Consider the following 15,568-nt stretch of genomic DNA (forward strand, 5'->3'; position numbering starts at 1 on the left):
GTAGCAAGAAATGAGGGTATTTGTATTCCCAATATACTCTTTGAATTCCCAGTCAGACAATGGCACTGTATACCAGTAGTAAAAATTGTGGGTGCACGTAACCCCAATATATTCTTTGAATTACCAGTCAGAAACTGGCACTATATGGCAGTAGCAAGAAATGAGGGTATTTATAACCCCAATATATTCTTTGAATTCCCAGTCAGACAATGGCACTGTATACCAGTAGTAAAAATTGTGGGTGCACGTAACCCCAATATATTCTTTGAATTCCCAGTCAGAAACTGGCACTATATGGCAGTAGCAAGAAATGAGGGTATTTGTATTCCCAATATACTCTTTGAATTCCCAGTCAGACAATGGCACTGTATACCAGTAGTAAAAATTGTGGGTGCACGTAACCCCAATATATTCTTTGAATTACCAGTCAGAAACTGGCACTATATGGCAGTAGCAAGAAATGAGGGTATTTATAACCCCAATATATTCTTTGAATTCCCAGTCAGACAATGGCACTGTATACCAGTAGTAAAAATTGTGGGTGCACGTAACCCCAATATATTCTTTGAATTACCAGTCAGAAACTGGCACTATATGGCAGTAGCAAGAAATGAGGGTATTTGTATTCCCAATATACTCTTTGAATTCCCAGTCAGACAATGGCACTGTATACCAGTAGTAAAAATTGTGGGTGCACGTAACCCCAATATATTCTTTGAATTACCAGTCAGAAACTGGCACTATATGGCAGTAGCAAGAAATGAGGGTATTTATAACCCCAATATATTCTTTGAATTCCCAGTCAGACAATGGCACTGTATACCAGTAGTAAAAATTGTGGGTGCACGTAACCCCAATATATTCTTTGAATTCCCAGTCAGAAACTGGCACTATATGGCAGTAGCAAGAAATGAGGGTATTTGTATTCCCAATATACTCTTTGAATTCCCAGTCAGACAATGGCACTGTATACCAGTAGTAAAAATTGTGGGTGCACGTAACCCCAATATATTCTTTGAATTACCAGTCAGAAACTGGCACTATATGGCAGTAGCAAGAAATGAGGGTATTTATAACCCCAATATATTCTTTGAATTCCCAGTCAGACAATGGCACTGTATACCAGTAGTAAAAATTGTGGGTGCACGTAACCCCAATATATTCTTTGAATTCCCAGTCAGAAACTGGCACTATATGGCAGTAGCAAGAAATGAGGGTATTTGTATTCCCAATATACTCTTTGAATTCCCAGTCAGACAATGGCACTGTATACCAGTAGTAAAAATTGTGGGTGCACGTAACCCCAATATATTCTTTGAATTACCAGTCAGAAACTGGCACTATATGGCAGTAGCAAGAAATGAGGGTATTTATAACCCCAATATATTCTTTGAATTCCCAGTCAGACAATGGCACTGTATACCAGTAGTAAAAATTGTGGGTGCACGTAACCCCAATATATTCTTTGAATTCCCAGTCAGACACTGGCACTATATGGCAGTAGCAAGAAATGAGGGTATTTGTATTCCCAATATATTCTTTGAATTCCCAGTCAGACAATGGCACTGTATACCAGTAGTAAAAATTGTGGGTGCACGTAACCCCAATATATTCTTTGAATTCCCAGTCAGACACTGGCACTATATGGCAGTAGCAAGAAATGAGGGTATTTGTATTCCCAATATATTCTTTGAATTCCCAGTCAGACAATGGCACTGTATACCAGTAGTAAAAATTGTGGGTGCACGTAACCCCAATATATTCTTTGAATTCCCAGTCAGACACTGGCACTATATGGCAGTAGCAAGAAATGAGGGTATTTGTATTCCCAATATATTCTTTGAATTCCCAGTCAGACAATGGCACTGTATACCAGTAGTAAAAATTGTGGGTGTATATAGCCCCAATTCTATTGCTAGGGGACTTGCAGGGTATTTCTGGGGTGAAGGTGGGGGGGCACACCGTTGGAACGGGTATCGGGGTATATATCGGGTATACGGGAATACACTGACAGTGTATTCCATTCAGGATCCTGGGAAAGCTGGGTTGCGGCGATTGAGCCCGTCAGTGCCACGTTACACTGACAAGCTTCTCCCTGGAATTTAGCTCTTATAAGAGCTGTTGGTTGTCTTCTCCTTCCTATCCTAGCCTGTCCCTGCCTACCCAGAATCTAAGCCCTAGCTAGCTGGACGGAAACCTCCGTCCTCGGTGAATTGCAAGCTCAGAATGACGCGAAGCTGGGCGTCGCTGTTCTTTTAAATTAGAGGTCACATGTTTTCGGCAGCCAATGGGTTTTGCCTACTTTTTTCAACGTCACCGGTGTCGTAGTTCCTGTCCCACCTACCCTGCGCTGTTATTGGAGCAAAAAAGGCGCCAGGGAAGGTGGGAGGGGAATCGAGTAATGGCGCACTTTACCACGCGGTGTTCTATTCGATTCGAACATGCCGAACAGCCTAATATCCGATCGAACATGAGTTCGATAGAACACTGTTCGCTCATCTCTAATCTGGATGTGTCCAGCAAAGAGAACAGCTAAGAAAGGACAGACCTGTATTCAGTGGTTGATCTAATACCTTATTTGCCTTTGAGAGCACGGTCATCACACTCCTTGGATCACATCAAGGGTCCACGTGCACCTAAGATGCAGCAGAAACTCTGTGCTCCTGCCATGACTAATTCATCAGTAAGCTGGTGCTAATACAGCAGGGCTCCAGGCTATAAATAGACTGCATCTGTAGAGGCAGCCCCCTAGACAGTTATACCCATGCATGTGACCCTTTAGGACATAACAAAACACAGGTATGGTTTCATTTATAATTCACTTAAGAATTGGAACTCACAACATATTTTCTCAAACAAAAAGGTAAAAACTTACCGACATCTGTTATGTATGGCATTCCATTTTCCGGCCAGGGGATGTACTGGTTTGTAAAGTAGTTGCTACCATACCCAAGAATAAAACCTTCCAGCTTGATATTTTGATTTGGCCGGTGAAATTTCATCATCAATGTGTCACCAGTGATGTTAATATGGGCCTTCATGTTTAGCTTCTTTACTGCAAAGAAAAAAATAAAGTTTGATAACACATTGTACAAACGTAATTTTATCATGCAGCTATGTGATAAAGATACGCATTTCATGTAACATTTAGGATGGATGACGGTGTGGTGCTGTTTTGTGATGTGCCATATTTTAGGTGATTTCTACTGATCTGCAGTGATTGGCAAATATTACCTATTCAAGAGGGTTACTAATACAGCAAGGTATAGTAGAATTATCAGTGGCGTAACTACCACGGAGGCAGCAGAGGCAGCTGCCACAGGGCCCGGGACATTAGGAGCCCGGTGACAGCTGCTACCGCTGCTATCATTATTCTCGGAGGTCTTTTCGGACCCCGGAGTATAATGATCGGGGCCCCCTGTTGGTGGAATACTTTCCAACAACAGGGGGCCCCGAAGCTGCAGCAACGGCTGACACACAGGAGCTGCAGGTCTGGCTCCTCTCAGCGCTTCAGGACGCTCCCCCTCTCTCCCCCCCTCCCTTTCTCTGCCTGTCCTCTGCCCACCAATGAGAGGGCTGAGGAGAGCCCAGGAGGCGGGGCTTATCCCTGCCGAGCTCCTGCCATCCTGCAAGAGAAGAAGAGGAAGAAGCTGCTCCAGGAAAATGAAACTGAAGATACACAGGTACATACTGGGGTTACTATAATATCAGGTACATACTGGGGTTACTTATTAATATCAGGCATTTGGGGTGATTACTTTTGTTTTAGTAACTCCATGTGCCTCATATTAATAGCAGTTAACCCTATCATGTCCCTCACATTAACCCCTGTGTGCCTCACCATAAGAGTTACTGATATGTGAGACATATGGGGGTAATAATAATGAAGATACTTTATTATTACCTCCATGTCTCTCATATATCAGTAACTCTTATGGTGAGGCACACAAGGGTTAATGTGAGGGACATGATGGGGTTAACTGCTATTAATATGAGGCACATGGAGTTGCTAAATTGTAATGCACATGACCAGATTTTTTATCTATAATTGTCCTGGTATAGCGGTCAGCGGTGACGTGACAGTATTTAGTCCTGTAGGGGCCACTATTGGGTATAATACTGTGTGCAGGGGCCTCTAAGGGACATAATACTGTGTGCAGGGGCCACTATTGGGTATAATACTGTGTGCAGGGGCCTCTAAGGGACATAATACTGTGTGCAGGGGCCACTATCGGTCATAATAGAGCGCGCAGGAATGCGTAGGAGGGACTCGGTCGAGATCTTCGGTGTCGGGGGGGCCCCATGTCAAAAGTTCGCCACGGGGCCCCGCCATTCCTAGTTACGCCACTGAGAATTATCATTCAGGATTGTAGGAAAGCCTGCAAACGTCAGTAAATGATCTTTGTTGGAATTGTTCCCCAATGATATATTGCCTAATCATACAATAACCCATTTGGTTTCTATGGCTAAGGCCCCACATGAGGTACCACAACACATTGCGGATCTTCCTGCAGCATTTTAGACAGAAAGTTTGCAGAGGTTTCCTCTTATGTTACAATTATATCTATGGGGAAACCACCGTTGTTTCCTTAGCTATAATTGACATGCTGCAGTTTCCAAAGCTGCACCGTGGTTTTTACCACAAAGTGAGCATAGGATTCGCTAGAATTCCATCAACTTAGCTCTGAGGGTAAAAAGCTGAGATTTTTTTCTGTGGTGTTTCAGCTGTAGGCAAATTGCAGCATTTACTCTACGTGGGTTCCTGGCCTAAAATTACCATCTTATATAAAAGTAGTTTCACATTACCATTACTGATGTCCGTATCACTCATCTGTTATGGGATGAGAGCAATAGACATTAATCGCAGAATGCAGATGGAGCAACCTCTATCTAGTGTCCATCTGCAGTCACGCTCATATAAAAAACATGAAGGAAGTTTTTTTTAATTTTCTGAAGCAAGAAAAAGTCCAGGGAAGGGCATTTTCTTCTGATACTAAAGTGTCTATCAAATTTTTTACATTCTATGTCAATGGAAACGGATGCAGAGGAGGGGTCCATCTGTTGCAGTTTTGGAAATTGCAGCATGCCAATTATATGTACGGAAACACTGGTGGCTTCCCTATAGTTATAATGGAAGCAGAAAGTCCTCAGAGGAAACCTTTGTGGGCCTTCTGTGAAAAGTGTTGAGGGAAAAAACGCAATGTGTTGGCGCCACAGTTTTTCCAGCAGTATTTTTTTTTGCTGCTGCCCACTATGTGGGGCTTTAGCCTAACAGATTTACCAACATTGAAGCAGCCAACGTTTTTGAGAACCAAAATATGTCTCAAAACTTTTGGCCACAGCTGTATTTTTTAATTGTATTTGCCTTAAAATGATAAAATATCCATAAAAATGTTGGCCTTTAATAACGCTTCCTCATTTGACAGCAAGTCTGATGATTATATATGATTGTCTTTATAGAAAACACAGAAATATGAAGCAGACACAATCTTAGACTATACTAAAAATTGTATGAAAGCTTTATAAAACCCCATTTAAACATGAAAAATCCATTTTGAAAGGTCTTAGTGTTTAAATATATGAGACCAGGTCCATAACTGGTTGGGTATGTTAGACATTTATAAAACATGCTGACATTTAGTATACAATCTGATAGTTTTTCTTCTAATATTAAACATACTATTCTTTAAATGGTGCTTAGGCTATTTCTAAACAGAAGTATTTCAGGAGATGTGCTGATGGATTGACTGTTAGGGCATAGGCTTAAATCAAGATTTGGGCTTCTTCCATACTGGCTTAGCAAGTTACAAGAAATATATTTAACTCTTATTGAATTACTGATACACAAACTTTCTGCAGATAAGTTTGTTTTCTGATCTTTCCGATATTAAAACCAGTCAAAAACAGGTGAAGTGAATAATTTTCTTTCTACATGAAAGATTATTCTCTGGATTTTGCAGCACCAGACTCTGTGACAGGAACTTAAATTACTAGTGGTGAGTTGACCATTTTGATGTTCTTCAATTGCTTCATGTTAAAATTTGAAGGCTATGGTGCCCATGGTGCTGCAAAATCCAGAGCACAATCTTCTACGTAGTAAACCAAAGATCCAGAAGACAAGGGTCCATACAATTCTTCTTCTTTTATTGCTTATCATTATATCATAGCGTCCAGACCAGGAATCAGCAGCTACACATTTCCCCTTCTAATCCCTTGGGATAGCTTGGGTTGCACTTGACTGGAACTGATTGTAGCAGTTTTTGGTAACCAATGTCATATGTATATGTCATAGGTCATTAAGGGGTTAAAAGCCTTCACGATTGCCACATGAACATATACATTCAAATTGTGCATCACCATGAGCATACACATTTACACAGAATACAAATAAAAATATAAATGTCAGTGTAGAACACTAAATTCACAAACAGCAGCATTATCGCTAAATTGCATACAGTTTCCTAATATAGCATAACATAGATTAAGATGTTAAACTGAGACCAGAGCATCAGTATGTGCAAAAGTGCTGTAATGAAGAGCTAGATTATCTTCTCACATCACAGTGTCTATTGAAAAGCCTAAATAGTAACACATAATAAAGTCCTGTCACTGGTTGAGACCAGCAGAGACTCTTGTGTCCAAGGAAAACATTCAACATGTCTCCCAATAATTAGCTTGCAGTAATATCCACCACCTCTGCAGGGTTTACATACCCTTTCTATTCCCATTATTTCCCATAATTTGCCTGAAATGGTGGAAATGTTTGGTATACATATTATGTGTAACTAGATAAAGCAATTTCTGAGATGAATAGCCTTGTTCTAGTGAAACTCTAAATTGTTAGAATGGTATTCTGACTGCATGTGTTTACACATCTGTTGTACTATATATTTTTCAGATTATTTTGTATCTGATAAAAAGCCTGGCAGATGTTTTCACAACTAGTGGCGGCAGAAAATTTGGAAATTCTAAAGTTATCTATAATCTGATTTTTGGCATGTCTTGGTTACTGTGTTCAGATTGTATGATTACGGGATTACTGTATTCAAACAAATTGGACAAATTTCCTCTAATAAAACATAATACGCTGGTTTATGCGTACAGAATACCTGGCTCACTGAAATGCTTTACAATCAAAAACATTAATGTCCTTATGTATCATACTTAGCATTACCCTAAGAGGATGTAAATAAGTGTACTGAACATTTTCCAGTAATCTCCAACTAACATTTATATGGTGTTTTCTCAGCTGACAAAAAGCAAACTGATAACTGGAAATTACCCTTACTAGAGCCAAATATTACATGCCTATTGTTTATACTACATGGATCTAATTCCAAGAGTACAGTACAATTTATACAAGTTATATTCATGTTTCATTGTTGTTCGCATCATTTATGTTTTGGCCAATTTAATAAAATATTGTGTTAATTATAATTTGGCTAGAAGTTATAGGTCAACTAGTTCAGAGCACTTATACATTATCCACGCTTAAGCTACATACTAATATGTTTACTGATAAGAAATATTTTATTGTCATAACATACATATTAGGCTGGGTTCACACTACCGCCGCTCTCCGCCCCGGCGTTTCCGTCCTAAGCCCCGGGGAAACTGGACAGGGGATGGCTTGCTGGTGGTCTACTTTAAAACCCATTCATTTGAATGGGTTTTTAAAGGTGACCGCCAATCTCTGTATGCGGCCTCCTCGCCTGGAAACCATTCTTTTTTTCACGGACACAAAGTCCTATACTATCATTCAATAGCTTTTATTACTATACTAAGCACCTTTTTGGTGTTGTCTTGGTCCATCTCACTTTAGAAATATTTATTATTCAGATGCAACAGAGTACATTTTTCCAACTTCATTATTTCTGGTGTTAGAGTAGAACAGAAGGGTGGACAACGTTATCTTTTATACATGTATTGAAGTTGAATTCCACCATTATGGCACAAAAAAGGCGCAAATTAGATCAACTCACTTGGTCTAAAGTTTTTGGTGGACAAAGTTTTGATGGAAACTAAGCCAAGTAGAAGGTATAAACTAGACTAGACAGTGTAAAGATGTACCAAATAATCACCCATACTCAGTCAATATGACAAGTTTGGTGCATTGTTTACACTGGCTACAAATTAGACTAGATTAGTAAATGTCAGCCATTGCCTTCAATTATCTAGCAAGCCTACAGCTTTCTCCTGGGATTTCTTAAGGTCCTGGTCATAGTTTCCCAACAAGACAGCAACAAGACCTGTTACTTTTACAAAAGAGAAGACATGCTGGCGGCCCACATGCGGGTGGCCATTTTTTTGTGGCCGCTTACGGGAGCAGGCGCAGTAAGAACTCCACAGAACTACAGGAGCATACTGTGCCTGCTTGCGTAAGAGGCCACAAAAAAATGGCCACCCGCATGTGAAGTTGGCACTATCGAGGCCCGCTGCCAGAGCCGATTTGCGCATACGTTGAATTTTGACCCACTGCGCACCGGAAGAAGAAGCTGAAGAGGCCGTTGCTGACAAAGGTGGAGGTGGCACTGGAGAGAGTTCTCTCGCAGCATTGGGACCCTCCAGTGCTGTTTGAGCGCTGGGGCCCACCCCCAGTGCTGCAAGAGAACTCATCTGCATACTGACAAAAATCGTGATTTCAGGCGAACGGCGGCACGGAGAAAACAACAAAAGGTGAGAGAAGAATAGCCTTTCTTAAGGCTATTGCAACATGTAAGGGGGAGTTCACACGGAGTAACGTGCCGCGTGATGTGGTACGTATACGGCGTGTGAGACTTTGCGGGCCATATACGCTCCCATTGATTTCAATGGGAGCCTGGATCGTATACGCCACGTTATTTAGCGGCCGTGATTTTGCGGCCGCAAAATCACGGCCGCAAAATAACGTGGCTTATACAATTCAGGCTCCCATTGAAATCAATGGGAGCGTATACGGCCCGCAAAGTCTCACACGCTGTATACGTACCACATCACGCGGCACGTTACTCCGTGTGAACTCCTCCTTAGTGATAAAAAATGTGTTTGAATGATCCCTTTAAAGAGCTGTGGTGAATATATTCATTTTCGTTTACCCAAGTTTTGAGATTTTGCATGCAGATATGGGAAAACATTGCATGGACATATTATAGATTATTCTCATCTGTCTTGATCCATAATTCACCAATTATGTATGATTACTGATGAATACATAGATGGATTATTGTTATCCTTTCATGTACAATGTTTCATCCTATAGTGACAGTGTTAGTTCAATTTCACATGATGGTACCTGTGTTAGAATCATATATCATCTACAGTACAGCTCACTGAAAGTGTTCGTAATGATGCAAAATATAGTTTAAATGATACCAATTTGCTTTGAAATTCCTCTCAGCAGCAGAAATACCACATGCCATGGCGTAATTGTGCTCATTACATTGCCAAGGACGTATTATGAAGTGGTTCTACTAAATATTTTGTTTGCATGTATTAAATTCTCATGTGTTTTTATGTTAACAGTACCCGAATATAAACAGTACCAGAATACGCAGACTATGATTTCATTATACCACCTTCAGAAAATATAAACAGGCACAGTTTTCAACATCTGAAGAGAATTTGCAAAAATGGATATTGCTTAAAATAGTGGTGTAAAAAAAAACACACGATGAATTATACCAGGGACCTAGCTATAGGGGGTGCCGAGGTAGCAATCACTACTGGGCCCTGGAGCCTTGAGGGCCCAAAGGGAGGCTATACTACAATGTAAGAAATATAAAAAACACGAAAACTTGGTGATCTTCAGTAGTTGATACCTTTTTAATGGCTAACTCATAATGATGACAAATGGCTAACGTTTCGAAGCGCAAAAGGCTCCTTTGTCAAAGCAAATTTAAAAACATTTTTGAAGGATAATGTTATATATATATACAGAGCGGGCACAAAGGGTGTTAGATTTCAGGGGGAGGGGGGGAAGGTTGGTTGTTAGTAGTTGGTGAGACAATGTAAGCATTTGGTAGAGACATTTGGTAGAGACAATGTGGTAATTGGTAGAGACAATGTAGACACTTACAGGTCCTTATCAGTTCACAAGTTACTGTAAAAAGACATGAACCCCTGTGATGCATTAAGCCCACACTCTAGTGTCTGAAACAGTGTCATGAATTTATATTCATGTATGCGCCTTTCTCTCTTAGATCTGAAATTCCCTCTCAAAATCAGAATTTTCATGTCATTGGTGATGTTGTGGTCCCCACTGCAAAAATGTTTTGACACGGGAAGGTCAGTTCTTTGTTCTTTAATTGTATGGCGATGTGAGTTTATGCGCAGTCTAAGCTGCTGTCCGGTCTCTCCAACATACAGATTTTCAAAAAAATAGGTTGCCACTCACCATATGCGCCTGGTACTTCTTTTTCCACTATATACAGATTTTCAGTGGAGCATTTGGTACACATAATTAAATACACTACATTGGAAGTGCTGCAGGTGAAGGTACCTGGAATGTTATATTCCTTGTTCGAGTTAGGTATCTCTATCCTGTCAATGGTCAGTATGTGGGGGCAGGTTTTGCACCTCTTATTTCCACATGGAAATGTTCCTGTGTTGGTTGGGGATGATAATGAGCTACTGACCATCATATTCCTGAGGTTTGGTGGCTGTCTATAGCACAGGAGAGGGGGGTCCGGAAATATGGATGTTAGACGGTTGTCTTTTTGTAGTAGTGGATGTAATTTGCGTGTGATACCTCTCAGCATCTCCAGGTGTGGGTTATAAACAACAACCAGGGGCACTCGGTTGTTCTCCTGTTTGGTATTGTATCTTAATAACTCTGATCTTGGTATTCTGGTGGCTCTGGTGATTTGGTTATCAATCGTTCTTGGATGGTAACCCTGCCTCCAGAATGTGTCTCTGAGGACTCCGAGGTGTTCTTCTCTATCTGCAGGGTTAGAGCATATGCGATGGTATCTGATGGCCTGGCTGTAGACAATGGAATTCTTTATGTGTTTCGGATGAAAGCTATCCCATCTTAGGTAGGTAGGGCGGTCAATCGGCTTCCGATACAGCGATGTCTCAATTTTGTTGTCCTGTATCTTGATGACTGTGTCTAGGAAGTTTATTTCCGAGAAGGAGTGATTGAGCGTCAGGTTGATGGTGGGATGGAATTGGTTGAATAGTTCATGGAAGGTTTTCAGCTGTTGTTCAGACCCAGTCCAAATGATTAGGATATCGTCAATGAATCGGTAGTAGGCCAGAGGCCTGGTGGTGCAGGTGGAGAGGAAGTCACTCTCCAGCTTGGCCATGAAGAGATTAGCGTACTGTGGCGCCATTTTGCTCCCCATTGCGGTGCCAGTCTGCTGTAGATAGATACAGTCACCAAAAGAAAAGTAATTGTGGGTGAGGATGAATTTCGTGAGTTTCACCACTGATTCCGCGTTCATACCTCGCTTTTCCATGAAAAACTGGCAGGCATTTATACCGTCCTGGTGTGGGATGTTTGAGTACAGGGATTCTACATCCATGGTGGCCAAGATGGTTCCATCTGGAAGGGGACCTATAGTGGATAGTTTATTTAATAGGTCTGTGGTGTCCTGAAGGTAGCTGGCTGTATCCTTCACTAGGGGTTTCAGAGTACCTTCCACCCATCCAGAGATCTGTTCAGTGAGTGTCCCCACACATGAAATGATCGGTCTCCCTGGGTTCCCAGGTTTGTGTAGTTTAGGAAGCATATAAAAGGTTCCCATTCTTGGGCTTGCTGGTATGAGGCTGCTTAGGCCTTTGGCTCCATCAGTTAGGCCAGAGATAACTTTTTTCAGTTTTTTAGAGTATTCCACTGTGGGGTCTGAATCTAATTTAGAGTAGTAGTGCGTGTCATTCAGCTGTCTGTGTGCCTCCTGTATGTAGTCTGATGTGTTCATCATGACTATAGCACCCCCTTGTCCGCTGGTTTAATGATGATGTCGTTATTGTTTCTCAGAGATTTTATAGCCCTTCTTTCCTGGGCACTGATGTTAGACGGCAGGGCTTTATTTGTATCCAGGGCTTTATTTGTGACGCTCAATCACTCCTTCTCGGAAATAAACTTCCTAGACACAGTCATCAAGATACAGGACAACAAAATTGAGACATCGCTGTATCGGAAGCCGATTGACCGCCCTACCTACCTAAGATGGGATAGCTTTCATCCGAAACACATAAAGAATTCCATTGTCTACAGCCAGGCCATCAGATACCATCGCATATGCTCTAACCCTGCAGATAGAGAAGAACACCTCGGAGTCCTCAGAGACACATTCTGGAGGCAGGGTTACCATCCAAGAACGATTGATAACCAAATCACCAGAGCCACCAGAATACCAAGATCAGAGTTATTAAGATACAATACCAAACAGGAGAACAACTGAGTGCCCCTGGTTGTCACTTATAACCCACACCTGGAGATGCTGAGAGGTATCATACGCAAATTACATCCACTACTACAAAAAGACAACCGTCTAACATCCATATTTCCGGACCCCCCTCTCCTGTGCTATAGACAGCCACCAAACCTCAGGAATATGATGGTCAGTAGCTCATTATCATCCCCAACCAACACAGGAACATTTCCATGTGGAAATAAGAGGTGCAAAACCTGCCCCCACATACTGACCATTGACAGGATAGAGATACCTAACTCGAACAAGGAATATAACATTCCAGGTACCTTCACCTGCAGCACTTCCAATGTAGTGTATTTAATTATGTGTACCAAATGCTCCACTGAAAATCTGTATGTTGGAGAGACCGGACAGCAGCTTAGACTGCGCATGAACTCACATCGCCATACTATTAAAGAACAAAGAACTGACCTTCCCGTGTCAAAACATTTTTGCAGTGGGGACCACAACATCACCAATGACATGAAAATTCTGATTTTGAGAGGGAATTTCAGATCTAAGAGAGAAAGGCGCATACATGAATATAAATTCATGACACTGTTTCAGACACTAGAGTGTGGGCTTAATGCATCACAGGGGTTCATGTCTTTTTACAGTAACTTGTGAACTGATAAGGACCTGTAAGTGTCTACATTGTCTCTACCAATTACCACATTGTCTCTACCAAATGCTTACATTGTCTCACCAACTACTAACAACCAACCTTCCCCCCCCCTCCCCCTGAAATCTAACACCCTTTGTGCCTGCTCTGTATATATATATATATATATATATATATATATATATATATATATATGCATCCTTCAAAAATGTTTTTAAATTTGCTTTGACAAAGGAGCCTTTTGCGCTTCGAAACGTTAGCCATTTGTCATCATTATGAGTTAGCCATTAAAAAGGTATCAACTACTGAAGATCACCAAGTTTTCGTGTTTTTTATATTTCCAACCCACTGGCTAACACGGTACAACAACAAACATTTTCCTTTCATACAATGTAAGAAGACAGCATTATTATCAATAACACATGGTAAGAGGGGGCCCCTGTTAAATCTATTGTATTGGGGCCCAGAATTTTTACATTACGTCTCTGGACTATACTAACTAGAAGAGGTATGCTGTCATACACTGACTACACATGACATATTATAGAAAACAAAAAGACCAAAGCAATGATAAAAAAAATATTCATAGATGAGTCTTGAGTCCTTCCCTGGATAACAGAAACAGTTGTATGAAAGGATCAACAATGCTACAGGGTAAATTGGACTGCTGGAAAAAACTAATGGCAGCAAAATACTTCAAGGCATTATCCATTCTTAACAAAAATGCTGCTGCTTTTTAAGATATAGTGCCACAGTTGTCTATTGGTTGTAGCATTGCAGCTAAACCCATACGCTTAATATTTTAATGTTTATGGATCTAGCCTTTTTCTTTCTAGGATACAATACAGGAGAATCGGAAAGCAGCTGATTTGCCAACTGTGAGCCAAGGATCAACATTGCTTCTGGCAGGTACAGAACTAACTACTGAATATGCCTGTGACGTCAGCCTACACCCAGAATTAGAGGAGACTGTCTTCAAATGGTAGAACTACCGAATGTTTTGCCATGTTCAACACAACAGCACGTCCCATGACTATGCAGAAGTTGTAAGACATTGTACCCATATGCCAGCAATGAATAAAAGTAACAACAAAAACATCTTGCCTCCTCATGTAACAGGTATGTGCTGATATCACAGACATGCACAATACAGACAAAGCAGACAATACTGAAAATGGAAGCTAAGGGTGGGCTGAGAATCTAGAGTTGAGACCAAAACCAAAGCTAAGACGCCTCCAAAGCATTTACACTTACTACAATTTAAATGAAAATGGGTCTCCAAAGTGGAATAACAATCTGTAGCAGTCTAGATTCCTAACTAAGAATACTGAACAGTTGCCAGCATCTGTCTGCTCACATAACTGATCCCAACAACTGCAAAAAGCTTGGTCAGAACAGCCTGGATGGTGAACAGTTCGTCAAAACCACCATCCTTCTTCTCTCTGTCCAATCATGTGCCTCCTCTTTAGTGCCTACAGTGCTATGGTGGCAGCTTGAAGGAGTTAAGGAATGTGACAGACTTTCATTAAAGTCTGTCAACTGAGCAAAGTGTTTTTGAGTATGTCTTAAAGGCATGTCTAGCAATCAATGATCATTCACCAAGCGGTATACTACCCAAAAGTAGTCTCAGAGGCATAGTGCAAACACTTTTATGCCCTCTAGGGCAAGAGCCAGTGTCAACTCAGTCCACATCTGTAATTATTTACATATCTGCCTGGCACTTGCCATAGGTAAAGGATATCTCCAATGTATGAGTTAGCAGAGTCCACTAAACTTATTTCTGATTGGGGCTTTCTCTTCCCTAGACATTACAGGTTAGATACCATTCACTCATGTAATGTGAACCACTAAAGAGTTCACGTGATTTACTGTAGTGGGTTTCTGTGATACTGCAGGAATTCATATGGAGAATTTCATAACCTTCCATAACCTGGCTATAAAACATGAACACAATGGCACAGTAAATGACCAGACAAGGGTTATGATCCTATATGTAACCAGTGGTTGTTTTAGTGGTTGCAGCCTTCCAGTTTTGTTAGTATGTTGTGACATTGTACTGGTTTCAAGAGAAGCTGGAGTCCTTGAACAAGATTGTGCAAACCCAGGGAGGACACATCTGCAGTAAAGAACTATGTAAAATAGTAGGCAAAGCTTTGTACAGCATTTTGTACATGTCCAGAAGATTTCAGATAGAAGCCAGAAAGATGGGTGATGATTGCAATATTTTTTCTAACCACCAGATGCAATCCCCAGATTACACCACTACGCTGCTGGAGAGAAGAGAGAACACTAAGAAGAAGAATGCACTCAGTTCATATGTGTCTTGTGTAGTTTAGAGATCACACATTATCAGGAATTGGTTATCAGGATTTGATAACATTGGCCATTGAATATTACAGCTTTATGGATTTACAGTTGTCTTGGTACTGCATAAAACACAAACAAATACACTACAACCTGATATAGCAGTATGATTCTTCAAGAGCTGGAAAACACATGGTTCTTATTAGTCAGATAGTAACAGCGCCAAATGTGACTCTTAAAACACAAG

General features: G+C 41.0%; 1 protein-coding gene across 18 annotated transcripts in view; it reads right to left on the minus strand.

Moving 5' to 3' along the window:
* The window catches only part of ABI3BP (ABI family member 3 binding protein), a 277,686-nt gene that overhangs the window by 229,918 nt on the left and 32,200 nt on the right, over positions 1–15,568 (minus strand). For all 18 annotated transcript variants that reach the window (XM_075265013.1, XM_075265012.1, XM_075265014.1 and 15 more), the window contains exon 2: positions 2,876–3,055. In XM_075265013.1, coding sequence (XP_075121114.1) covers positions 2,876–3,055 — 180 coding nt within the window. The remainder of the gene's footprint in view (positions 1–2,875; positions 3,056–15,568) is intronic.

This window comes from Leptodactylus fuscus, chromosome 2, assembly GCF_031893055.1.
Source record: "Leptodactylus fuscus isolate aLepFus1 chromosome 2, aLepFus1.hap2, whole genome shotgun sequence".
In the NCBI taxonomy this organism is placed as follows: domain Eukaryota; kingdom Metazoa; phylum Chordata; class Amphibia; order Anura; family Leptodactylidae; genus Leptodactylus; species Leptodactylus fuscus.